Source organism: Beta vulgaris, chromosome 4, assembly GCF_026745355.1.
Source record: "Beta vulgaris subsp. vulgaris cultivar EL10 chromosome 4, EL10.2, whole genome shotgun sequence".
NCBI classification, from domain to species: Eukaryota; Viridiplantae; Streptophyta; class Magnoliopsida; order Caryophyllales; family Amaranthaceae; genus Beta; species Beta vulgaris.
Window position 1 is genome coordinate 43188011 of NC_079205.1, and position 25825 is coordinate 43213835.

A 25825-nucleotide genomic window follows, 5' to 3' on the forward strand; every position below is an offset into this window, starting at 1 on the left:
TTGATAAATCATGTAAAGTAAAACTTGGATAGTGATAAACTTTAGGTTGGTGCACGTCTGAAGTTGGACAATCAGGAGTTGCGATACATGGTAGTCGTGCCATGGCTTTTTCTGGGAATCGGATTGATCACCGTTCCTACTTTTATTTAAAAGGTTCCTCGACATCGTAGGTCATTATGGAATACGGAGTTGCACCGTATTTGGTCTTCCCAAGTGAAAGCTAGTGTTTAGTTAGACAACTCGATCCAATGAATATTCTATCAAAGTAATAAAAAGGTTGTTAAAGTTTAGTTTAGTAAAAATTATCTGCAGATTGTTAGATTATTATGTTGTTATTTATCCCTGTTTAATATTTATTAATATCATGTTAGGAATATTTATTATTATCTAGTACTCAGTTTTGCTGATTACATACTTTGTTTGTATGCGTTGATCATGGTTTTGCTTTATTGATCATGTGATGATCCATTCTTGGTGAGCAGTTTTTCTAGTGCAATGACATTTATAGGTGTGCAGATGATGCATCATGGGGTTTCGGGAATGGAGAGCATGTGTAGCATGTTGATTATTTATTGTTTTATAGTAGATACATTATATTTAAGTTTGGTTTGGAGTTAACATTAACATTGTTGTTTGGCTTTAAGTTACTTTGTTATTTATTATATTTCAATTCTAAAGTTAAGATATATGTTTTCCGCTGCAACATTCTGAATAAGTCGATACGTTATCACACGGGTGATAATGCTTTGATGATTCTCTAAGTTCTATATGAAAAAAGATATTTCGAAAAAGAGAGAATTATCGAGGTGTTACACTAAGCCTCAACCACATCTCTCATGCAAAATTTAACATTGGAAGCTACAAAAAGTGCTTACAATTGCAACCAAATGGCAAAAGCTCTAACCTTAAAGAAGGGAATTGAAACAACAAGAGCCCTAGGAGTAAGAAAATCAGGTACAATATTGTAGGAGAAAGGGATTTGCTAATTCCAAACTATAATAAGAAGAGATAGAATTGCCCAGGAAATATAATATATATGTTTTTCTCGTCTATATTTTAAATGAGATTACATCTCTATTTATACTTTACATGAAATCAAGATAACCTTACAAAGTTAAAGGTAATCATATTTCTTGCGTGAATAAATTACAAGCAAACAATATCATTCCATTAGCTTGATTACTGTTTTTTTATATAAACTAACTAAAAATAGAATAAGTTTGTTTTTTTCACACTCCCCCTCAAACTTAGATACTATTTTCTTTATACTTGTGACTTATAATGCCCATCATAGCTTTGAGCTTCTCAAATATGTCAGCCTTCAAAGGCTTGGTCATTATATCAGCAACTTGTTCTTTAGAAGTGCAAAAATCAACTTCAATTTCTCCATCTTTAACAAGCTCCCGAATACAATGAAACCGGATATCAATGTGCTTGCTTCTACCATGAAACACGGGGTTCTTGGCTAAAGCGATTGCTGACTTATTGTCACAATATATTGTTGTTGGAGTATCTTGAACAAAATTTAGTTTCTCCAACATTCTTCCAAGCCATACTACATGACATGCTCCACTTGTTAATGCAATATACTCAGCTTCAGCTGTTTGATAAAGCAACTACTTGTTGCTTTTTGGAAGACCAGGAAATGATATTTCCTCCTAGATAAAAAACATATCCAGAAGTACTTTTTCGAGTGTCAATATCACCTGCCCAGTCACTATCTGTGTAACCAACCAATTTTGATGTATTTGCATTGGTGTACAAAATTCCATGATCTCTTGTGCCATTAATATATCGAAGAATCCTCTTTGCTTCCTGCATATATGATTGGCGAGGTTTTTTCTCCATATATCTGCTAATTAACCCTACTCCATAGACAATATCGGGTCTTGTGGAAGTCAAGTATCGTAGACTACCCACAATACTCTTAAAATAAGTTGGATTCACCAACTCACCGCTCCCTTCTTTCGTCATCTCTACTCTTTCTGCTATTGGAGTTCTGATAGAAGTAGCTGCCTCCATTTTGAATTTCTTCAAAATATCCGTTGCATATTTTTGTTGCGAACATAAATATGCCATCATCAGTTTGTTGTACCTCAATACCAAGAAAATATGACATCAATCCTAAGTCTGTCATTTCAAAATGATCCAACATAGCCTTCTTGAAATCTTCGAACATCTTTTGATTGTTTCCAGTGAAGATCAAATCATCAACATATAGACATAAGATTAATGTCACCATCATCTTTTGTCTTCACATATAACGTGTGCTCATGTGGACATTTTCAAAACCATCTTGAAGCAAATATGAATCAATACGAAAATACCATGCTCGTGGTGCTTGCTTCAAGCCATATAAAGCTTTCTTTAGACGATAGACCTTGTTCTTTTCACCTTTCTTTATGAAACCAGGGGTTGCTCTACATATACTTCTTCTTGAAGTATACCATTTAGAAATGCGGTTTTAACATCCATCTGATAAACTTTCCATTTACTTTGAGCGGCAAGCGATAAAATCATACGAATGGATACTGGAGCAAATACTTCAAAGTAGTCAATTCCAGGCTTTTGCTTGTAGCCTTTGACTACCAATCTCGCTTTATAGAGTTCAACTTCACCGGTAGGTCTGTATTTTGTCTTATATACCCACTTCACTCCTATGGGCTTCTTCCCAACGGTAAATTTGTGAACTCCCATGTATCATTCTTTTCAATAGAATGAATTTCCTCTTTCATGGCTTGAACCCACTTCTCATCAGCTGCAGCTTCTTCAAATAAGACTGGATCACAATCGGCAAACAAACAGAAATTCACCAACGATTCATTAGTGATATCTTCATCTGTATCAGCATCATCTCTCGATACTACATAATCTTTAAATTTGGAAGGCATAACACGTTTTCTAGGACCTAGTTTATTCGGAGAGGAAGGATTTGAAGATGTTCTCACAATAGGACTATCTTTTGACGTTGACCTCGAAGCTGTGGAATCAATGGTCTTACTAGCATCATCAAGAGAATTCTCTTCAGTAACAACCTCATTTGATTTGCTGAATTGCCATGCTTCGTTTTCAGCAAATTGAACATCTCTGCTGATTATAACATCTCCGTTTACAGGATCATATAAGTTATAACCCTTAGTTGACTTACTATAGCCAATAAAAATGCATTTTCGACTTTTATCATCAAGTTTCTTCCTCTTCTGATCTGGTACGTGCGCATAAGCGACACAACCGAATGCTCGCAAATGGGATACATCGGGCTTATCGCCACTCCATGCTTCTGCTGGTGTCATTCCACGAACACTCTTCGTGGGACAAATGTTTAATAGATATGCAGCACAATCTACCGCTTCTGCCCATAATGGCTTTGGCAAAGATTTTGCCTTCAACATACTTCTTGCCATCTCAAATATAGTTCTATTCTTTCTCTCAGCTATTCCATTTTGTTGTGGTGTATAGCTAGCTGTCAATTGTCGATGAATGCCTACTTTCTTACAATAATCATAAAATTCATCGGATGTAAATTCTCCTCCACGATCGGATCTCAATGTCTTCAAAACAAAACCACTTTGCTTTTCAACAAATGCCTTGAATTCTTTGAACTTTTCAAATGCTTCGGATTTCTTCTTCAGAAAATAAACCCAATTTTTCCTGCTAAAATCATCTACAAAGAGTAAAAAATATATTTTCTTACCAAGAGACTCCACCTCAATAGGTCCACATATATCTGTATGAACCAATTCCAATGGTTTTGAAGCACGCCTTGATTTCCCAATAGGAAAACAATCTCGGTGATGATTCCCGAGAATGCAGCCTTCAAGGTTGTCAGGTACATCAATTATAGGCAAACCTGACACCATCTCCTCCTGTGCTAATAACTTCAAACCACGAAAATTTAAATGACCATAACGTAAATGCCATAACCAGTTGTGATCATCCATCATCACCTGAAAACTCATGACATCTTTCGGCTGAAGAAGTAAAGGAAACATTCTATTTTTTGTCATTCTCACTTTAGTTATTGTTTTGTTATTTTTTCCTTTAATTTCACAGACACCATGTTCAATGTTGATTTTGTGCCATTTTTTTGTAAGTTGACCCAAACTCAATAAATTCCAAAATATCCCAGGTACATAATATACATCAACAATAGTAACATTAGTACCGTCCTTTGACTGGATATTAATGTTTCCTTTACCTTTGACAAGAACTTTGTTTTTATTTCCAAAGCTGACTTCTCCGTGCACAGATTCATCCAAGAAGGAGAATAATTCCTTCTTTCCAGTCATATGATTGCTGCAACCTGTATCTAGATACCAAACATTGCTAGTCTCAGTATCCGAACCTTCTTTACAAGCCAAAACTAAGCTCTCCTCGGCTTTAACGACATTAGCTCGTTCATTGTGATTTTCTTTCAATTTGGTTCGACATTCAGATGCATAATGTCCGAAGTGTTCACACCTGTGACACTAAATTTTTGATTTATCACGGCGTACAAACGGTGTCTTTTTCGAGTCTCCAGTAGATCTGCTTTCCACATTTTTATCTCTGTTATAAGAAGAGAAATTACTACCTCTTCCTCTACCACGACCTCGTCCACGACCACCATGGTAACCACCACGGTTGCTCACATTTGCTCTAGTTTACAAAGCTTGTTCTGAATTGGAACTTTTACCTCGTTGTCTCATCCTTTGCTCATGAGATGTCAACGAGCTCAACAACCTTTCAATGGACAAGGTTGACAAATTGTGTGCTTCTTCGATAGCGGAAACGAGACCATCAAAATCACTATCTAGAGATCGTATAACCTTTTGTACAACTCTTTCATCTTCAACATTTTCACCGTTAATCCTCATTTGATTGATAATTAATTGTACACGGTCAAAATAGGCTGATATTGATTCTGAGTCATCCATGCATAGTGACTCGACTTCCCCTCGTAGTGTTTGCAAACATATCTGCTTGACATGTTCATCACCTTTGAAAGAACTTCGCAAAATTTTCCATGCCTCATGCGATGTTTCTGCCATAGATATTTTTATAAATACAGGCTCCTCCACTGCCTGAAAAATATGATATAACGCCTTTTGATCTTTTTGGGCGTGTTTCCAATAAAGTATTTTTGGCATCCTGACTAAGAGCAGCATATGCCGCTGCCTCAGTAACATCTGTGAAACCATTCTCCACTATACTCCACATGTCTTGAGAACGGAAAAACACCTTTAATTGAATGGACCAATTATAATAGTTTTTCCCGTTCAATTTTGGGAGTTGAACTTGCACTATGTTATTTGTAGTTGCTGCCATTATTCAAATAACAAACTTGCAAAATATAGAAACTAATCCTAGCTCTGATACCAACTGTAGGAGAAAGGAATTTGCTAATTCCAAACTATAATAAGAAGAGATGGAATTGCCCAGGAAATATAATATATATGTTTTCTCGTCTATATTTTAAATGAGATTACATCTCTATTTATACTTTACATGAAATCAAGATAACCTTAAAAAGTTAAAGGTAATCCTATATTTCTTGCGTGAATAAATTACAAGCAAACAATATCATTCCATTAGCTTAGAATAGATTACTGTTTTTTTATATAAACTAACTAAAAATAGAATAAGTTTGTTTTTTTCACAAATATGAGGTAACTAATGTATAATATATGCTTCAAAGAAAAGACTATTCTTCAAAAGATGAAGAACTCAGCAGATGTTTATCTATTTTATCAATAAGTTAAAAGACCTTGCTCGAGAGTGGTCGGTTAAGTCTGTAAGTTTGTAGCCAGCATCGGGTATGTTTACACCCCCAACAATAGATTTTTCACAGCATTTGTGGTTCTTATTTTACTCCTGTTCAAAAGATCAGTTAAGTTGTCTAGTTCAGAGTAGTCCAACCTAGTTTTCTCACCTGATTGTGAGGGTTGAGGAGGGATGGGATCATAAATAAAGATACAGTTCCATACCGCAAGAAGAGATGTCCATGTATCTAACAAGATATCGCGTGCTACCCAACTCCATGTCTCCTCATCAGTATCAGTCACCATAAGTACCTTAATGACTTCACTCATCAAGCTAGATAACAAGGTTATTGTTCCGAAGGGGCTGGAGGGAATGCAAAAAAAGATGAATCAAATTATAAATGTACAGATAGAATCATGTCCTAGCAAAGAAAAATTGCAAATTGCCACTAACCATATGGTTTTCAAGAGTTGATCAAACACACTCGGTGAAGTTACAGTTGCTAAAGCCAATAATGCTCGGCAACCATCAAGCAACTCACTGAACAAGAAACATTATATTAATAATTTCATCAGAGATTGAACTGAATCTATCACATGATTTGCACACCCAAAAGTCAAAGAAAAGAACACCACAAGATCTAAACGTTACGACTCAATAAAACCAATACAAGTGAACCAAGGAGGGGTTGAAAAGGCAAGCCTTTTAGACCTTTCACTTTTCCCACATTCGATTGCCCTCGATACAGCATCCGGGGGATGAACCCATTGTATGATTCCAGATAGTAATAGTACAAGGTGGTGTTCTCGCATTTGATTATTATCTGCAACACATACAATAATGTTCAAAAAGTTAGCACTCTGATAAGATGCTATAAGAATGGCCATAACAAGAGATAGAACAGAATCACAATGACTATGATCGTGCTCTGTTATCTTCAAAATATCTTCATAACCAAGCAACAGAAAAACCTACCTGTTGAAAATATATTTCCAGTTAAGGAACAAAACTGCACAATAAGCTTTCTAGCAGAAACCGCAATTGGACAATCAAGCCAGTATCCCCCGAGTGAGAACTTATGCCTCAACGATCCATAAAGATTCAAGACCCAGCTAACATGCCCGCTTGAAAGCAATATCTTCTGCCATGAAGGACCAGGCTACAGGACGATCAAAGTACTCAAAATAAGATAAGGGATAGGCAGCAGTTATCAGCATATAGCGGATTATAGCCTTTGTAGTTTGTTCTCATTTGAGACTCCAATAGTCCAATGCATAAATAAGTGGCATGCATAACCATAGTTAAACATCTGATATGAGTTGATGCAGAAGTATACAAAAGAGACCAATAAATCAAATAATTAGATTACAAGAAAATTTACATCTGCACAACCATAGATAACATGAGTAAGTGGCATGCACAACCATAGTTAACATCTGATGTGAGTTGATGCAGAAGTATACAAAAGAAACCAATAAATCAAATAATTAGATTACAAGAAGAATTAACAATTGAGACAAGTGCCCAGCCACAGTTATCAGCAAAGTGTTTTTTTCCGACACTCCACCATTGAGTAAGGGACATACACATACCTAAATTAACACTACGTCAGATGATGAGTAATCATACCAGAAGAAACCAAAGAATCCAATCAAGCCATTCAACAGGATACAAAAGAGCACAATGTTCAAACTGTCTTATATACTATGGGAAGAAACAACATACTAAATAAAGTTCACAAGACCAAGGTTCCCCTAAATAGCTCTGATAGTAGAGGGTTTGAAATTACGCGTACAAAAAGACAAAGAATTACATCAGTAAACAATAGAATCTATGAGGAAAGAAGCATTTACCTGCACTAGAATACATTCAGATCTCCTAGAATAGACAGGATCGAGTCTAGCTTTCGCAGAAAAAACATCTACATTTGTTTTAGCATTTTCACTAGAACTGTAACGGAAATCCCAGTTCAAAATTTGAAGCATTAGGCGTATCGCAGCAGTGCAAACTTTAACTTCAGGGACCTCAGAATCAGATTCCACTATTCTATCTGTAACAGCTACAGCAGCTTCCTGGGCCCAACTGTAGAATGTCTTAAGACCAAACAAGCACATTTAAGAATAAGTGATTGGAAGATATTATAATGACAATATGAGACACACACATATGGGATCAATGATAACTGGTACTAAAGAGAAGGCTCTGAGAGTTTTTAGCCGTTAGTTTAATTAGATCCATGGCTAACGAGAAGCAAACTGGTGCACTGCACATCAGCACTCATAGTCATGACAAAGAAAGAACAAAGCTACCCCCAACTGCTCACGGCCGCTCAACAGACCACTACAGAGCTGACAGTTTAGCAGTACTACTGTGGGCACCAGAAACTACACGTCTATCGTGACCGGACGTATATAGACCCCATATAAAAAAAATACAGAAACCAGCTCCAAACTACCAGCAATCATTAGGTATCAATTTTATGGGTCTATTGTATATCTTCAAAGCTGATCAATCATTTTATCCCCTGTTATAAACCAGGCCTGACATGGTTGATACATTTGCAGGTGATATTACTTTACTTAAACAGGAAATCTCAGACAAGGGCAGGAGGAGAGATCAATATCAGAAAGAAAGAAGCATGTTCAAAAAAAAAATTAAGACCAGCCACACACTAACAACAAATTGAAATTCACAATCTTCTATTTTCCAGATAAAACTGAAAATCAGGGGAATGTAAGAGAAACTAAATGATCTCGAATGGCAAAACCACCAGCATTGTGGCAGTGAATATCTGAAAATTACACACAGAGGGACTGTTAGATCTAACATATGTTACGGCCGTAGAGTATTGTCTTTTTTGTGAAAAAGGTGCATGGGCATCGCCAGCAAGAATTAGATTTCTATTTTTTTTTTTTTTTCATAGTAGATAGTAGATAAGAGTTTCTAAGATGTTTCCGGTGAAGTTTCGTTATTGTGGTGTGCTATATTACAATGTTGGTGCTTTGCCACTCAAGATCAACTTACTTATCGTTCATTTCCCCCAATTTTCAGTGAAATGTGGGTTTCTACCATGCTGTCTTTCTTCGTTTTTTTCCCCCATTTAGATCAGATCTTAGACTATCTTCTCTTCATTTCTGTAAATGTAAACTACTTCCTCTTGTAGCAACTTTTCAACAACTTTGCCATTAGAGTTTATACTCTACAGAATACCTCAAGCTGGACTGGGTGAAAAGAGGAGATTCGGTGAGCCCCATCAACAGAAGGGGTTAGACTCCAAGGAACACATACAGCATCAAAGTAGCAAGTAGAAATTTTCTACAAATGATAGAAGAAATTTGAAATATCTAAGACCACAGAAGGAATAAGATTTTGTTCCGCCCACTAGAGTCTGCAACCTCCAAGTCAGGGGGATGTCGTTTTAGCAACTCAACAGCTTTAGGGCAACCGTTTCCCATGGGGTAAGAATAAGGTGGAAGAGGGGCAGGGTATTCTTTTACCTACCCAAAAATAGGGGTAAAGTAAATATGTACTCTAGTCTCTTTGATAACAGCTTGTCCTTTTTATTTTGTGATAAGTAATAAAGAGATACCTAGGAGTCGCCCAACAACAGGTTGTATTATTAACAAATATGCCATCATTTGATCTTGTGTGTATGTGTGTGTTTACATGTACATTAATGTGTATATATACATGACAAGAGCATGAGCATGTCCGTGTGCGTGTGCGTGTGCGTGCGCGTGTGTGTGTGTGTGTGTGTGTGTGTGCGTGTGCGTGTGCATAATATAAATAGAAGACAAGCACAATCAAACAATAAAATAATAACAACCTTCAGGTTGCCGACCTCCAGGGACATCCTGCACTGCTCATGGAACTCTCTAGGAAGGCCCATGGCGGTTGAAGTGGATGGAGAAAATTCAGATACCTGAACGGAAAGTCATATTACATAAACAATAATAGTAACTTCCACAAAGAGGGAAGCCAAGGGCAAGTGATCAAAAGATGACAGAAAACAATCAGTAGAACAGCAAGATTTACCAGTGATTCAAGGAAATTTATACCAGTGAATTGCATGTCCACACCATGACAGCCATTAATTGCTTGCTTTATCTGCAAATACAAAGTCAAACAGGACATATCACAAAAATGGAGAATTGACAAGCCACAGATTCTACACAGTACATACAGAAAAAAGCCAGACAGACCACAAACAACAGATTGCTGGGACCCACAGACATTTTAAGTGAAACTATAGCCAGAATCAGAGACACAATGAAGTAATAAAAGCAACTGTTATATTATGGCATGTCGTGGTGGTGCTCCCACTATAAATGACATGGTTTAATTTAAATAATAGGTAACGTCCTCTATACCCTGGCAAACAATTCACACCCATTCAGCTACACTAATTGAAGATGACATCAAGATGAATTCAGCAATTGATCTTTTTTTGACACTCAAACTTGTACTTTACTCAACTTTTGAAACATTAATCTGTAGCAGACAATAATATACAGTTGTAGAACCCTTTATCAATACATTTATACATGAGTACAATAATGAATACCTTTCAAAGTATGTGTATAAGTCATAAAGCATCTTCATCACATGACTCTAACTACTTCGATGCAAATAAAGACCAGAATCAATCAATACAAATGCGTCAATTTGTATTACAAATCAGATGAACAATCATCAATAAGATTATATAGATCGTCAAACATGAATCAACTTCATCACATATAAAAAAATATATTCATCACTAAAAAAGAGTAGAGTTAAAACCACTCATCCCCAGGGAAAACATATGTATGAGACACAAAGAAAAGAAGGTATAACCACGTGTACTGATTCAGAGGAAGGAAACAGCTCAAAGCTTGAAAGATGATTTATTACAGAATACTTGTAGTTCTTTTGAGAGTTAAACGTTCATAACCATTTATTTTCATATAGCAAACTCTTGGCAGTACTAGGCAAAACTCAAAAGTGCTATTTCAGTGGGAAATAGTCTTTATACCTGAAACAGAAATCCCTCCTTCTCAGAAGCCGCAAATTCTAACCTGCACAAAGAAGATTCTTTTTTTGAAATGTAATCTAACCATCATAGTTTGACTTCTATTGTAATAGCCACAAAATGACTTCAGTTGAACACTTACGTCCCCTGGGAAACGTTCATATTCAATTTATAACCAGAAGGCAAAAAAATATAACATGAGCATGTGCTAATACATTGCAATAATCAGATCCTATAAGCATATTAGGGTAGTCAGTGATATCCACCAGTCCCCATCTAATAAAGCTTCACTGATCAATCGAGTGACAAAAAGTATCCAAGATACATCTAACAACAAAAGTTTGATTGCTTGATAGAGAATGATAAGAACGATAATGAGAACAAAGGTCAATTTTCACAAGTTTAACAAACCTTCATAATTACATAACAAGCCGTTTGCCCTATTCTTCTCTCACGAGCTTTCCAAAATTAAACAATCCACATCCTCAGTTCATGCTGCCAAACCTTTTTAGTACAAGCCTAATTTGTTCTTCAGATTTGCCTGTTTCGTAGTGTCAGCTTCTTCTGCTGCTGGGAAATTTAAGTCATGGTGTTTTCTGTTTCAGACAAATACACACCAATTTTCTCATGTCTGCGTAATTTTCACTAGGAAAATCGGGAAAATCGGGATTTCCTTCAAGGTTGTTTATGCCACAGAGGGGCCATCTGTTCCGCTATGGTGTTGAATCTGTATTTTCCATCAACAGCTTTCCTTTAACTTCTCTTAGTTCTCTTCCCTCTTTCCTCTGTAAGGCCCTTGCAGTGTGGCACTATATTCAGTTCATTTTTGCTGTCAACATCCCAGGAATGTCTGCCCCTGTCATCTGGTTGATAGGTTAAGCTTCTAGTCACTTAATTGCAGCTGGTTTGTTGGTACGAAGGATAAGGTTGTCCTTTCAAGGTTGATGGTGCATTGTCACAGAAATGGGAAAGGAACAGGAAGGGAAGAACATCCAGCTTGATGGCAGGAATGTAGCTCTAACCAACTTTTCAGATACATAATACATTGATGGAAACTACAAACTTCAGTGAGCTTTCAAGCCTCCAGAAAGCCTGGTAGAGTAATATATCCTCTCTAGGACCACCCCGAGGAAAGAAGATTATACAGCCTCTGTTCCCAAAAAAGGCTTGAGTTGACTTTAAAGGTTCAAGGCCAGTAATCTTTCACCATTTCTATGCCAAAAGATTTCTTTTTAAACCACCTTTTCTAAATCCGAAGTTCCACAATATTACATAATGCACAATGACAAAGGATAACTGACACTGTGACCTAAAAGACCACGGAAAAAATCAATATTCAACCTCGACGGCGACGAGGTGGCAGTGCTAACTGCGAAGGAAGCAGCACCTGACGGGTTACATCACACATCACAGTCTATGCGCTATGTATTGCACTTCATCATTCCAATTCAGAGTAACACTGCCAAACCAACCAGTAACCTAATCACCCTCCTGACATGATTTACTACTACCCTCCTCAACAATTGTGATTCAATGTCATAAGCTTAGAGAGCGTACTCATTAGACATCCTCAACCAAACTCCACCTTCTCAAATGGCACCACGTCAGGAACGGCGGCTGCTACAAAATATTTATCAGCACACCTTTCTTTAAGAATCAAAAATGGGATGAATAACCTAATAAGCTATAAGAGCCTTAATCAATTGAAACTAGAGCTATTTAGAGGATTTGTGCTCCTTTGAACACCTATTTTTCTTTTGCATTTTGGATGTGCTTGTACAGCTCTAAATAGGAAGATACTGAAAAAGAATTCCTTAAAAGACGAAACTTCAAACTTAGAAGGTTAGTTGGCCTCTGTAAAGCCACTTAAAAAGATCAATTATTATCTAGTGGTACTGCTTCTTAGCCCAAATGCAGCCTCTTACCTCCATCAACATGTTTCTCTTAGTACAAGTGTTTTTAAAACTAGATGGCACAAGTTTAAAAGGCATAAGGGGGCCTTAAATTTATGTAAAACATTTTCAATTTTCCGCCAGTAAATTGATCCTAAAGAAACAAGGAGAGTAGGGACATGACATAATGGTTAATAAATATAGGACTTCTAACTTCAAGTTATATGACCAGCTGCTACATCGCATGATTCCAAAAATATTTTGATAATCGCTTGGCTAGGTTATTACATTATGAAAGCAACAATATAAATATGTTAGACCTGAAATTCTCAAAGTATAATAAATAAGAGGTTTGGCAAAATTCACCGGTTACCCTCGCCAACTTCGAAATTCACAAGGTACCTAGAGATACAGTAATAACTCTAGTTTGAGACATATCCTAACAGAGGTTAACATTTTTCGCTAGCATTTTGTAGATTTCTTTTTAAAGACCCTACAATTGAAGATTGTCTTCCTTTTGATTATTGCTTCCCCCAAAATTTACGTCTCCCAAACCCTTTTAGGGTTCCATTCTGATTACACAGAAAGAGGGAAGAACATAGAGTGAGAGATGTAATGGAACGCAAATTCATGAACTAGACGGATAATATTAGTCATCACAATTAGATAAAAATTTGACTTTAGTAAGAATTTTTCTAAAAAAAGAATTTTTACTATAAGAAAGGGTACCTTGTAGATTCTAAAGTTGGCGATGGTACCTAGTGAATTTGGCTAAACCCCGATGCTAAGTGAGAAATCCTTAAAACTAATGACAATATTTATCATTGAAGCATGAGTTTTTGTAGTTGTACATATATAATGCTTGTTTGGTGACATACAAAATCACGGAAAGTAGAATGTCCTAGAAAGTGGAAGAATGTGGATTGTGGAGTTGTTTGGGTGATCAAATATAGGAAAATAGCATTTCCTAGAAAGTTCCACTTTCCACATAAATGGAGGAAGTTACTAACTTAGTTCCCACTAGGTAAGTAGAACTTCCCATGATCAATCAAACAAGATTTTCCCCTTCCTAGAAAATACAACTATATGCGATTCATAATCTCCGTGGAAATATGACTTCCTGGTTCCTATGTTCAATGAAACAAACAAAAGTTATATTTCCAAAAATGGTTGATAATCTTTATTGGGAAAAAAGAAAAACTAAAATCTCTCTCTTTTCACTTCTATTCCTTGCAGGCAACCAATGCAAAACGAAAACATCCCCAAATTTCTCATCAGAAGTACACTATTCCATCTCATTATACCTTGGTCTTGCAGCTGTGGCAAGAAACATGAACTTCATAATAATGCATTTACTTTAGCAATGCCTATAAGATCGTCTTTCATGTTAGAGGATGTAGTAACTGCACTTGCATTTGGTGGTATAGACCATTTTTCATCGATATGAATGATGTTAGACATGTCTTTGAATTGTGGTATGGTGAAAACTCTTATCCTTAATGCATTAAATAAAATAAAATAAACAGGTAACATTTGATTCATGATTCCTTATGTTAGGCTAAGTTCGACTCATTGCAAAGTAGCACTACAATGTAGTAAGTAGCATTAAATGATGGATGCTCTATATAAAGGATATCCCGCAAATTACATAGATTGAGACCTGATTTTCAGCTTTGACCCTCCTTTCATGGCATGGGTGACACTTCCCCTGGTGCCGCTGAAGTGGTATTCATTATTATCTATCACAAATAAAGCAATAAAAAAGGCAGAGTCAACTTTCTACCTGCAGAGGTGCTAAGCGAATAACACACAATAGGTCATAGGACCTTCCCCTCATCATCCACCAACCACATTTTTTGTTGTTTAATACAATTCAAGTCACAATTCACAAACCTCTGACTATCTAGCTACATGTCACAGCATACCAGATGGGATGATAGAGCAATGGAAAACAAGAATTGGCACCATAGATAAAGATCAGGAGATATCATTCAGCTGCTAGGATGATACATTAACAGGAGACAAGCATGAATATAATGCCACATCTGGACAGAGTATGCATTACAAAAAAAAATTAATTTCACGCTATCTGAGACCAAACAAATTCTACGACTTACCAGCCTCTTTTTAATAGTTGAGCAGCTACAGAAGAAACCTTTGCTTGAACATAACTCTCAGATGAACTGGCATGTTGCATGACAAAGCACAAACAGAAACTGGAAGAGGAAAGATACAATTAAAAGTCAGACAAAGACCACCTTACTCATTTGAACAAGAAATCAAGGTTTAGCAAACTTTTCATGGCAACATGTAAATAAACAAATCTTACGTCTACAAGGTTTAATCAAGATCCATTGCTTCTTCATGATAAAGCTATATGATAAAGTTTAGCACAAAACATGCTATAATATTCTGCATGCAACAAACCATATTGATAGATGGTTTAAATTCAGAAGATATGAATCAACATGCACAAGAGGAGGATTAATTTAGCTTCAACCCATGAGTTCAGACAACTAAAATACTTATTATTCATTACAACTATTTGTCCTGTGTGTATGGCATTGTTACAGAAGTTGACTGCCACAGCTAGATTGAAAGTAGTATACTCCAAATTCTTGGAGATCTACAACTTGTACAAATCGTCCTTGGCAAAAGTAAGAAAAGGTAAACCTTAAAAAACTGATGAAGCGATGTTCACAAACAGACTGCAAATAATGCTGAGTACACTTAACAGAACACTATGTTGCTCAGAGCCTCAGACTTGACTGCTAGTGTTTGCTATGGTGTCAAACTCAGACATACGAGAAAAAGAAGAATCGCAATAACATAATCAAAATAATTACAAGAATCACAATAGAACCGCAAACATGTTTATCAAGCCCTAGTACTATCACAGTCATGTTCATCAGAATTTTGGCTTTCGAAAGGTTGTATCTTTCTTTTCTTCTCTTCCTTTTTCGCTTAGTTTTCCAGCCATCAAAAGACTTGATGGCCCGCCCTCCTCTGTTCTTTATTCTTCTTACAGTCATGGGGCTGGGTTGGCTGGGTTGGGAAATAAAGTTATTCCGATTTCACGTTCGATTTCTACTAACAGGTATCAAGTCAAATTGCAAGCTTAGAAAAGAAATCTCGCCTAATCAAGCTTGTCTTATCCACAGGCGTGAGCATTCCCCATTCTCTAAGAGATGCATCTCGAATTGCAGCAGCAGCTTGAAACTTCGCAGTTGCCACTTGAGAATTCTCTGAAGTAGGAAGGAAAAAGAAGTTTAACAGTAGACCAAAAAAAAGTAAACAGATTAACCGATTAACAGAAACAATTTTGCCAAGAACTCATAGTTGCTACCAAACCCACACCAATGCTATTACATAATTTTGTTTTTGGTTTCTGACTACACATCCAAATCAAGTAAACTTGGTGTGACTATTAAAGGGGGGGATTATATATATAAATTTGGGGGTGGAAGCCAGTTTCTAGGTGTTTCCAGCCAATTAGGTAGAATGAATATCAGCCAATTAAGTAGAATGAATATATTAAATAACTAACTAATCTATCAATGAAGTTCATATATTTTGTTTTAGGTAAGATGATTCATTTGAACTAGGGAGAGAGGGGGGGGGGGGATGAAAAACTCTAGATTATATGAGGAGTACTCTTACAAAATTAAAGAGGCAATTTCGCATGCAGTAGTGCTGACTGTGCTGTACATCATTCGAAAATTAGAAGAAGACCCCCATTGAGAGGCATCACAGTTTAGCTAGGTTGACCTAGATATCCGTATATCAGAGAGCTTCCACATCTAACATGGCAAAATTGAGGTCCTTATTGTGGTTCCCCCATATTATGTGAAATCAAGATAAGGTTACTGTTAGAATTTTATTCTTCGGCTGAGCTATCATACTTCAAGTACATGTTCACCTTATTTGGTAAGAAACACAGTTCTATTTGCATCTTGAAGCAAGAAAAAAATAGAAAGGAACAAACTGGATCGTTGCTTCCAACAGCCAAATTCTAGCCATAAAATCAGCCTCTATATAGGGACACCGCTATTTACACCAAAGGAAAGGAAAACTAGTGAATAAGAGCACTGTTACCTAATCTGTAGTACAGGATCGCCATTCACTACCTAGTCTAATTTTGTTAAATAAGCCTAGAAGTAAGACGTTGCATATATATTTTCACCTTTATAGGATCACAGTTTGCAGGGGTTTTGCAAATTGAGTAACACTAAATAAGAGTGATGAAATTGCCTCTAAACTCCTGCAAAATTTATGCTATTTCACACTCATTTAATTAGGTTACATTCTCCTTCTGATCCATAACAAGAAAAGACCCTCATACTCTTTCCAAGTTTTGAAGCATGTGAAGCAATAAAGGCACATACTAGATAACCAAGCATCTACCACCCACGAAAAAAGGATTCCCTTCCAACAATTATGCACCCTTGCCACCCCCACAAGATTTCAAGCATAAGTCCTCAACAGATAGTCAGATACTCCTAGAGAAGCATAACTGCATCAATACAGCCAAACAAGGCCTTGCAATGGCAATTCTCTTTTCTTGACCTTGTGGAAAAAAGTTCACATGAACGGCATAATGACTTTCACTCTAGCCCCAATTTTGTGCATGGGTGAAACCAAGGGTAAATTTACTAAATTAAAGCATATTAATAGTTTCCTAGGCTTAATTTTAAATAAGGGTTAGGGTTCCTGGAGTCTAGACATCATCATCATCATCATGTAGGTGAGGCGCACCTTTGCTTTTTGTTTTTCCATTTGGTTATTGCTTTTGTAGCATTAAAATTTAGTGAAAGAGGCCAAGTAAAATATGTACGAAAACATGGACACATAAGCTTATCCCACAATAAAATAAAAACAATGAGGAGAAAGAAAATATGTACAAAAACATGGACATCTGGTATAGGAAGGGAAAACAAAGAAAGAGTGAGACTCAATCACTCAACCTTCCACATCGAAGAGAAAGAAAAAAGATAAATAGCGAAGGACGAGGATGAAATAAGTGAGTGAGAATGAAGAAAGAGAAAGACACAGGAAGAGAAAATCAAAAAGAACGAGCGGGAGAGACATGGACAATGACTGAAGAGAGAGAAAAGGAATTTACCTAAGAATGCTTGAAACGAAAAAGGTAGGCTCCCATGGATGGCTAAATTATTATCTTTGTCATAATAGACAACCACCATTGTCCAATTGCTATCCAATTTGTGAATTCAGATTAATTCCAAGATTAAGGCTAGGGTTAATATTGAAGTACTTTTACAGAGGGGATTTGCTCAAATTTAAGTGTTAAAGCTTCCATAAGATTTAATTTGGAGCTCTTTGGTCCCTTTTTTGGTTTTGACTCAAATCTTCTATCTCATGTCTCGAGAAAAAATGGACGAGACATAATCACCACAGGATTACAATTGAAGCCTTACATCATAGCAATTGGTCCTTCCAAAGTTCCAAGTCCCATACATCATGTTAACCAATCTAACACAATAACAAGGAAAATCCAAAATTATCCTCGAAAGGCACCCAATTTTAATACATGATGACATCTATAAGCAAGATCACTTTTAAAGCACATTAGCATTAATCCTTCCAATCCAGCTTCCATAAAAGGATCTCACCTTAACAGGTACCTTAGCCTTTGAAATGAAATTAAAAACCAAGAAAAGGCATAAAGGGGACCACGAGAAAAGTCCAAACGTATCCAATAGAAAATCTTCACTGCTAAGATCAGATTTTGAGTTGTTAATGTGTCCAAAAAGAAAAGAGGTGGACACAAGGTGAGACAAGATTTGAGATATACTTCTCCCGTGTTTTAATTATTCATCATTTGGACTTCTACACTATTCACACTCTCCTTTAACCATCTTTTGTGACTAAAAGTAAGGACAAATACAGTCTTATGGGACGTTGTTAAGCTCACTTCGATATGTACTTTCAACATATCAACTTTTGATATATTTTACAAGGACATAATTAAAGATATTAACAGTTAAAGTTGTGGCGTTGGCAAGTGTGAAACTCCAAATGATTAACTCCAAATTATGCAATAATAAAAAAAAAAGACAGAGAAAGTATAATTCAGCTATGACGAATCACTTATGGACAATCTAGAGGCTAGCACCTTTGACAACGGTTATAGAACACCAAGACGTTATGTAAACTCCTCTATCTTATACTTGTGACGGTAAACAAGTTGAAAAGAAAAGGGACTTAAACATTCCTTATCTTTCATGACAAATGGCGGGAAGATAATAACTTCCCAAGCCTCCTTTTTGCTTTTCATCAACACATCATATCCCACTTCACAAAGTTAACTCAGCATATCCCATTTCACAAAATTAACTTTCTTCTGCTTACAATCCTAAACCACAATACAGAATTTCATCAATAATCTCTCAACCCTATTTGCAACAACTAGTAGAAACTTAGATAATGAGAGACACTAGAGAAGAATAAGACAGCAACAAAGCGGTCCTGCCACCCAAGGAAAATGAGCTTCTTCCACCATCCACTCTCCTGCAAATTCTGGCAATCACACATATTTCGCCAAGACAACACACCACGGGTAAAAGCTCCTAACATCAAACTCAAGCCCTACTGATACAAAAAGCACTAGAAGAGATCAAGGTTGAGACTAAATCCTAAAAAAACAATATAAAGAAATTACTCTTTGATCCTCAAACCAACTTATTATGCAAATTCATGAGCTCCTCCGTTAAATCATAAGGACGACATCCAACAATGAAAATGTATTGTCCTATCGTCCCATTATTCACCAAGATTGGACAGCTAGGTTTCCTGTTGGTTAGGCATCCTACCAAGCACCAAAAAAACCACTATATTAACCCCATGGGAGGATTTACGTTGTGAACAATGGGTTCAAACTCTAAATGAACCACTTAAAGTATTAAAAGTCTCAAAAAATCAAACAAAGTTAGGGCAAAACAAATTAAATTGAACCTGTTGTTGTCATTACAACACGAGTATTGGTGCAAATAAAAGGTTGGCAGTGAACATAAGAAAGCTTAAAAAAATTTAAGTAAAAAAACCAAGTTGTTAGACTTTGGCAGGTAAAAAGCTTTTAAAGTAATATTTTAATATTGATTTTAACTTGACACTTTGATCAATCTTTTAATATTAAGAAAACACTCGCAAGAAACTGGTTTTTTTCTTACCGGCACAAGAAACTGGTTTTTTTCTTACCGGCACAACAAACTGCCAAACCAAGGTAATTGAAATTGGAATGTCATCATAAGAATGAAGGTTTTGAGTCGCTTGTTGATTGCCTATAGAAGTCATGTCTCTGCTTATTTATCATAATAATGTAGATGTCAAAACACCTCGGTTATTACATACTTCCTCCGATTTTTGTTACTAGCAACATTGAAGTGTGGCACATGAATTTAAGAGAGGAGAGAGATCGAAAGAGATGAAAAAGGACCCCCCATGTACTAGGAGAAAGAAAGAGTGGGTTAGTTGCCAAAAATGTCAATATTGCAAGTAATACGCAACTTCCTAGAATAAGAAATATTGCAAGTGAAAAGGAGGAAGTATTGATTTTTTTTCAGTTTACTACTTTAACATGAACACACATAAAATGAACTTTAAAACCGCCATTGATTAACCCTATACTATAGTGCTGAAAAATACTACCATAACCCTATGGTAAAAACAACATTCTCTAAGAATACCATTCACAATTACCAAAAGGTAAGCACGAGACAAGCAACCCTTTAACCGCCCATAAAACCCTACTTGACGTTAAGAAAATTCTAACTCACCTTATCATAAGCATTTGCATTGCCCAAATTAATAGCCCATCTCTCTTACTCCTTTCTCAACCATTAGAAGCCATATCAACGTTCTCTCTCCCCTCCACAAGAGCACACCGCAAAATGGGGATAGCAAAATAATCTTAGGGCAATCTGTAACCTCACTAAGCTAGTCAAGAGTGGTGAAATTGGAGTATTTGCTTGCTCATATAACCACAATCTACTGAAACTCGCCGAAATGTATCTTTAAGTCATCCATAATCAGATCCCAACCATCCTAGGCCAAGCACCTTATCCATATCCATGCCAAAAAAGACCCATTGCACCTCTTTGAGCAATCTGTCCAACCAACCTCCCCTTCTAAGCATCTCAACCACCAACTCAGGTAACTAAGCAGAGCATCATTACAAGATTTTTCTACAAATAGCATCATAATCTCCCCAACAACACTCTTTAACATAATTCCTACTTCCTACTCCTCTTATTCAATATTAATAAGGAAACCCTTCTCTCTTCCATTAAACCTTCATCTTGTGAGTTTGCTTTACTCTCAAAACCACCACCTCCAACTCATTCTTAAGCTTTAAAGTTTCAACATCATATTCCGAAGCCCAATCTTTACTGGTGCACACAAACTACCTTACTCAAAAAGACGGCCTTTATTCCCTTAGATCCCTAAAGACCTTATTCCACACCACGAAATGTTACTTTAAGATATTTTGCTTAAGAACTTTAACTTTCTAATAAAACTTAACTTTTCCAAGATGACACTCACCCCACCACTCCTCCACCCTCTTTCTACTGTCCTAATGAGAAGCCCACATGTTTATGAACAAGAAGTGAACAAACATAGAAGAAATATTATGCTGACCCTAAACTTTTTTGAACCTCATCTAAAAAAAAAGTTAAAATATTTAGATTGAGACCTACAAAATAATTTGAGTGGCACAGCGATAACATTTTCTGGACTCCCATACCGCCACCCATTTGAAACATCCCTTGGTGTCTTTATACTGCGGTAACTCAAGTATGTTAAATAATTAAAAAAAAAAACAGCACTAGGGTTATAAAAAGTCCCCTCATTAGCTTTGCAAACCTATGGCAACAAAGAATCGATCCTTTGAGTATTCAAAATTGCATGGGAAAAAAAATGGGGAGGAGGATATATATGGTATATATCCATCTATATTGAATTGGAGCTACAGAAATGATAGAATCATTTCTGATTAGACCAAAGCAAATGAAGATATAGACTTCCGATAGAGATGAAAGAAGATATACAAAAAATGAGATAGGAGGAAACATTTGATAGTAATCCCACAAGTATCACAGACGTGCAGAAAGATGTGAGACTGAATCAAAGTCCCGTACAGCATAACAACACAGCAAGGCAATGCACATTTAAGTATGTGTTACATACAACATCTATTGCTGTTTCTAAAACGGGATTGACCATCCAACAGCATAGAGCAGCCAGCAGTAAGGCCACTGGTGGTCAATATCCTGTTAATCTATTAGTCTATACAATCAACAAGATGTTTTGGATAATGTTTTCCTGGATGAAGCGCTACTTCAGCAAAATAGTAATGTCAAGATGCTGACCTCCTCGAAATAGACTTATTCAGTTCACCAACCAGCTCCTCTATGAATCAAGAAATTAAATTTCTTTCTACGAAACTCGAAGGGGGACCAAAAACAAAGAAGAATAAATCAGCCGTTTATGCTCACCAAGAATATATTTGCAAGCCTGATATGGCTGAGGAGATTGACTGAGTGACAAGATGGTAGCCTCAGCAGCAGCAGGATTTACATGCATCTAACACAGATGGGAGCAGAGAGGCAATCATAATCATGTTTTTGAAAAATGAATTAGTGAGAAAAGAGAAATTAGAATCATATTGACATGTGAGGCATGTACATCCTAAGTTTAATCAAACAGCAGCGCTTAAGCACAGATATGGAGGGGGGAATGAAAATGCAATTGTCATAATTTTAGAAGCCAATCTAGCCTACTAAGTCAGAAGATTTGTTAATCTGGTAATCCTCTTAATTTATGGAAATAAAAAGACAGTAACTTATCAATAAGGAAGAAAGTGTAGTGAGAGGACCAAAAGTCCTACTAAATAGATATTCCAAACAGAGCTTTTCAAATATTTTCTACAACCGTATGAGCATTTTTTGGAAAATCCCAGTAAGCAAGTCAACAAAAGTAAGCTACAAAAAATACTTCTAACCTATATACCTATCACAACATTTTATAAGACATTCTATTGCAAACATTATGCTGTTCTTTTCCAACCATAAACCTACAGATAGTCAAGGAGCCTTTGCAAGAAAGAGTTCCCTCCCCTAATGTCTAACAAACTCAAAAAGAAACACTTCAATGTTGTATCAGTTCCAAGACCTCTAAAACCATGGATTTTACCTGCTTGAACTCTATTAACAAACCGTGGATTAGACGGTATCAACCCTGTAGAAATTGAGGACATATGGGCCTCCTCTCTTCCCTCCCCACCTTCCACGCCAATATACTCATCACAGGCATCCTACCAAGAAAATCAACCGTTATGGTGAAATGAATATTTCAACTCACCCTGCCATAAGCCTTCTTTTCCTAAGAGTCTCATTCACCACCCCATCAGCCACAAAAGCCGTATCCAAGATATGTCTCCCATCTATGAAAGTACATTGGGGGTGAGAAAAATGTAAAAGAGCCCAATTAGGAATCGAAAAACAAAATAGACACTTCTCCCAGGATTAACAACCTTGTGGCTTATAGTTTCTCAATCTCACTATCATTTACTTAGGCCCACTTAAAAAAGAATCATTTGAAGATATATACACTTATCTTACATTTTAAAAAATATACTTCCTCTGTTTTTTTCTTTTTTACTTGCATCATATGAATTGGCACCCATTTTAATAAAGTTTACAAAAGGTAAACAGACAAATTCATTAAGAGAAAAACTTTAACACTAGAAAGAGGGAAGGCTTATGTTGTTTTTTTTATAAGTTGCACATTTACCTTCTTTAATTGCTTGCTTAAAATGTGTGCCCAACCCATATGATGTTAAAGATACTCTAAATGAGTAATATCATACACAACCAAACCAGTTTGTATATATTAGGTTCTCTTATTGACTAATATACTTGTATTTATTACCTCCTATTATCTAGGTTGTTGAATAGATTAATTATTGAACTGTTGCTTAATTGTTATCTCTCATATTGTTAGACTACTTAGTATACAATGTTGTATCTTGTACTCAGTCACACAATTCAATATACTCTTCATAGATATTTTACATGATAAATGAGCTTTGACAAAATAACATTTCAATTGATTTTTCCTTACCACATTTCCAATGGAACTCTTTTTCCATGGCTCTAGAAACTCACTCCATCATTGTTTATCTTGCTCATGTTCTTAAGCTTACCTGGTTACCCCTGCTAAATACATCTCCTGAAAAATGCAACCGGAGGCCAGTCTCATTGGCTATGGCTTGCACCAGTACATCGACGGCTCTCTTTCTTCCCCTCCCTAAACAATTATCAGTAATGAAGTTAAAGCTCCTAATCCCTTATACACAACTAACCTCCGTGCTCATCTATGGACACTTGTGGGAACCCTCTGCATTTCTCGTCCCAGTCATATCTCGCTTCCCTACATCCCGTGAAGCATGGCCAACCTTGCCGAGACATATTCAAGTCCCTCGAGATCATCTTAACCAAAGTAAGGAACGCGTGCATAGTATTATAAAGGGGTAACAGGGCTCTCATACCAATTCTGACTAAATTTTGACGTCAAAAATTGTGTAGATGATTTGGCCTCACTTGGCAAACCTATTGAAGAGGATTAAGTTGTAAGCGTATTCTTGATGAACTCAATGATCCGGATTATGACTCGAAATGTCGTCCATAGCAGGGATTCTTTCATCTCTTTTGATGAGCTTCATGACGAGTTCTTTATCCAACATCGTGCTCCTGCCTCTCACTGTCTCACATAACAAAGCTACAAGACCCGTCACTCCAGCCAACCATCTCCTCGTTGGGTTTGCTTCCCAAGCCTATGTCTCTGGACTCATCCAAGGCACAATCAAAGCCTTACCATGGGAATCGTGAATGCGGCCATCAATCCGGAAATTATGTGCCTCAATGCCCAATCTTCTGTCAACAATTCCCTCAAGCATCTCCATCAAGTTCATTCCTAGTTCCTACGGCCTAGTGCCTACTCCTTCACCCTCCCTTCCTCCTTCAATTACTATCATTTCTAAGGCACGTCTTGAACACACGAAGGCCCACAAAGACTCCACGAAGATACTGACGATACTTGAATTTATCTTACAGTCAAATCAGTTTGTATATACTCTATTAGTTTCCATTATTGAACAATAATACTTGAATTTATCACTTTATTTTTATCCAGGTTGCTAAATAGACTTATTAATGAGCTGTTATCTTAATGCTATAGTTTGTACTCAATTGCTCACACAATTTAATCTACTTGTCATCAATATTCTACATACTTAGTACAATACAAGTAAAAAGAACAGCGAAATTATATGCATTCTCAATCACATTTCGGATTCTAATCACGATTGAAATTCCTTTTGAGACAAACATAGATGAAAACATTGATGCACGCACGCAACTACAAATATCAGTGGTTCATCAGTTAATTACTAAAACTGAAGTAGTTTCGCAAATACAAATAAAGAAAGGAAATGAGGAAAAACCTGAATTGAACTACAAGCAAGTTCAATAGTATGCATGATCGATTGAAGACGACTCAAATCATTGGCTTCTCCGTCTTGCATTTTCTGCAAATTGAAATCCGAACGAAATCTTTATAAAAAAAAAAAGCAGTTAAATTCAAATTCAATCATTAGTTGTTTATAACAAATTAGTAGATGAACTGACCACGAAGTCAGGAGAGAGAGAGTCCAAAACTGCAGAAGCGAGAGTGAGACTGAGCTCCTATGTGTATTTTTATAGAGGAATGAAATGAAGAGGTATGAGAATTATGAACCCTTTATTCAACGAGGGCATTGTACCCTGATTTATAAAAAAAAAAAACAAAACAATTTCTACCCCTGATTTCAAAAAAATATATATATATACTTCCTCAGTTTTTTTTAGATGTTGCACTTTCAAAAATTATAATTCCCTAGGTAAAAATTGAACGACTAATTAGGAGAAAATAAGTGTAGAGGATTAAGGATGTGGGGACCATTGCACATGGGGTTTAAGGGAAGGGAGGAGAGAGAAAAGAGGGACCACTAGTTGGTTCCCTCCAAGATTATACACGTTGAGGAGAGAGAAAGTTGGGGGAGCCAATTTTTTTGACACCAAATGCATTTTCCTCCAAAATTTTCATAAAGTTTTTAAATTTGCAA

The 25825-nt window shown here is 36.4% G+C and overlaps 1 protein-coding gene across 10 annotated transcripts in view; it reads right to left on the reverse strand.

The window, feature by feature from the left end:
- The window catches only part of LOC104907672 (uncharacterized), a 48445-nt gene extending 22925 nt beyond the window's left edge, over positions 1–25520 (reverse strand). The window contains exons 1-13 of one of the 10 annotated variants that reach the window (XM_010696630.4): positions 25350–25520; positions 25166–25249; positions 22158–22245; positions 15782–15890; positions 14763–14861; positions 10757–10799; positions 9778–9849; positions 9569–9664; positions 7596–7835; positions 6718–6901; positions 6454–6565; positions 6196–6282; positions 5967–6105 (exon numbers count right to left, since the gene is read on the reverse strand). In XM_010696630.4, the coding sequence (XP_010694932.2) occupies positions 5967–6105; positions 6196–6282; positions 6454–6565; positions 6718–6901; positions 7596–7835; positions 9569–9664; positions 9778–9849; positions 10757–10799; positions 14763–14861; positions 15782–15890; positions 22158–22245; positions 25166–25246 (1350 nt within the window). In that variant the 5' untranslated portion in view covers positions 25247–25249; positions 25350–25520. Of the gene's footprint in view, positions 1–5966; positions 6106–6195; positions 6283–6453; positions 6566–6717; positions 6902–7595; positions 7836–9568; positions 9665–9777; positions 9850–10756; positions 10800–11164; positions 12645–14305; positions 14385–14762; positions 14864–15781; positions 15891–22157; positions 22246–22854; positions 22874–25165; positions 25275–25349 lie in introns of those variants that run through there. The other 9 variants (XM_010696631.4, XM_048643146.2, XM_019252649.3 and 6 more) reach the window with 9 other exon arrangements.
- Positions 25521–25825: the final 305 nt, after the last annotated feature.